At 44.4% G+C, this 2433-nt stretch overlaps 1 protein-coding gene across 1 annotated transcript in view; it reads left to right on the forward strand.

Moving 5' to 3' along the window:
• LOC116842106 overlaps window positions 1-2433 on the forward strand; it is a 31277-nt gene that overhangs the window by 18284 nt on the left and 10560 nt on the right. The window contains exons 7-8 of the mRNA XM_032810829.1: window positions 564-845; window positions 1274-1588. Coding sequence (XP_032666720.1) covers window positions 564-845; window positions 1274-1588 — 597 coding nt within the window. The remainder of the gene's footprint in view (window positions 1-563; window positions 846-1273; window positions 1589-2433) is intronic.

Below are 2433 nucleotides of genomic sequence, written 5' to 3' on the forward strand. Positions count from 1 at the left end.
GAGAGAGAGAGAGAGAGAGAGAGAGAGAGAGAGAGAGAGAGAGAAATCGGTTCCTTTCTAACTAGAACACCCATAGAACGTGGTTCTCACGGTATCGATGAGCTGAAATGTTCTACCTTCATATCAGAGTTAAACAGATTATCCGTCTCGAGTACATGCATTATCCGATGACTTTACTTGATAATTTGAGTGATATCCTAAATATCTTCATTTTAGCAAGCATTTGGCGTAGACAATTAGACAGAGTTGTTCGCGTAATTCGTCAATCAATTTGAGCGATGAATTTAAGATGAATTCCCGCACACACTTACCGCAACATTTTTTTTTCAATGCTCTATATCCGAATATCTCGACGATTTCCCGCCAGCACAAATTGCTAAAATATGTCTCAAAATACGTCCTAATTATTTTTGTCATTTCTAAGACATCTGTTGGCAGATTATGATTTGCTATTTGGGATTGATATTCGAACTCGAAGGTAAATTATATACTAGATGCTTCTTTTGGAGCAATCTTTTGATTTTCATGGCGGTTGACTAAACGCGGGGGGACAATTTCGGCAGGAAGCGACATGGCATCCCCTCGAAGCCGGATCCGTCCGAAACGCGAGCACCCCTTTCGCGGGTGTACCTCAGGACTGCGTTGTGTCGCCGCCATTATCCAAGGACGGCGAGCTAGATAATAACAATTCTGGCACGGATGATTTGATGTACCTGAGGCACTTGGAGCTAGAGCCGGTAGATCCCCTGACGGGTTTGCCATTACACCCGGGCTTCACGGCGAGGGGCGGCAGAACGCCTTGTACTGTCACGAGAAGGCTGATAAGGCAAACCTCGGTCACCCAGGTACGTAGTTCTAACGCGACAGATCTAATAAGCTCGCGTCTGCAATCACCAAACGCCTTCGCGTACGATGTATACACGGAGAAAAGAATTCAGTTCATGTAATTGAATGAAGATCAGACGAAAAACTTGTTGACAAGGAATAATATCTCTGTTATTACAACCGAAAACATTCATCTGAATATTCAGCTGTATGAAAACTCGATTGAGATAACTGAGAGCAATTGGTCGAGTAGAAATCTCCTACGGAAATCTTTGCGTTCCTGCAATTGAGTCTTTCATCTGTGATCCCCGAGCAACAAAAAATTCACTTATACTGACGGAATTATATCTTTTCCGTGTGGAATACCATCCATCTACATCTATTACCGTGACATTCACAAGACAACGTCGTTAACTATACCTCGTACGCTTTGCTCTCTACCCGACAGATCCCATGGGGATTTTCGTTATCGTGGGGCAGACCACCTCGAGTGGAACGTGTGGACACGGGAAGCCCCGCGGAACGTTCCGGATTGCGGCCGGGCGATCATGTGGTGTTCGTCGAGACGACAAACGTCGTGACGAGGCCACGGGACGAGATTTTGGGTCTCATCCAGGCCGCCACGAACCAGCTGGTGCTGGAAGTGTATCGTAAGGGTGGCGTCCATTCCGGCAGCCACAACAGGCCCAGTTCGGTCAACGCCACTCTTCAGCAGTCCGCCGCCGGCCCGAACAGCCAACACGCGGTCACGTTCAGCGCCGAGGTCGGTAATGGCGTCCTCGTGTGAGAATCTTACTCGTGTTACGTGTATGACGGTACATACATTCGTCGGTGTCTCTTTGAAGTCCTAAAGTGCCATCGTCATTTACCGTATTACCGATAGTGCCGTATATGAGTTAGCGAAACAAGTTGGTCGACGAAGTTGTCGACGGACGTGAAACGCGTTCGAAACACTCTACATTGAGCGATATCAACTTCCCGCGACAGTTATGCGCGAACGATATTAATCACGATAGCATCGACAAATATCATTAATATGGTAAAGACTATTGCTATCGGGATAACGTTCAAATTTGCGCTCGCTGTTCAAGCGTAATCGCGCGGATGATAAAATGGGCGAGAAATTTGGTGGAAACGGAGGTATCTTGTTAACTTTTCCAACCCCTTGCGAAATCATTGTTACATTTGAGGTGAACGTTGTAAAATAAAATTGAAGGGTCTAATGTAAATGGTATTAAGATTCGTTTAAAGCTTTAAATTTATTTGGAAAATAAGTTATTTCACCTATATGTAAATTTTATATTGAGGGAAGATTGTGAGACCTCTGTCTCAACATTTTTGCGAAGACCTGTTTCTCAGTTGATGTTGAAACGGGGCTGGAAGGGTTAAAGAACTTTTCACCCAAATGGAATCGTTGATATCAATGGAAAAGAATCGTATACAGGGTGTTCGGAAAGTACCGGGACGCCCGAATATCAGGAAAAATATAAGTTTTACAAAAAAATGTTTCAGACAAAAGTTGTGGCGTTTAAAAAGATGTATTTACTGATCACATCAGTTTGACCTTGGGTTGCGTAGCGAAGGTCAGGTCAAGGTCACATTAATTTT

The sequence above is a fragment of the Odontomachus brunneus genome, unplaced genomic scaffold (assembly GCF_010583005.1).
Source record: "Odontomachus brunneus isolate Ranch 3 - 2012 unplaced genomic scaffold, Obru_v1 Obru_scaffold_021, whole genome shotgun sequence".
NCBI lineage: Eukaryota > Metazoa > Arthropoda > Insecta > Hymenoptera > Formicidae > Odontomachus > Odontomachus brunneus.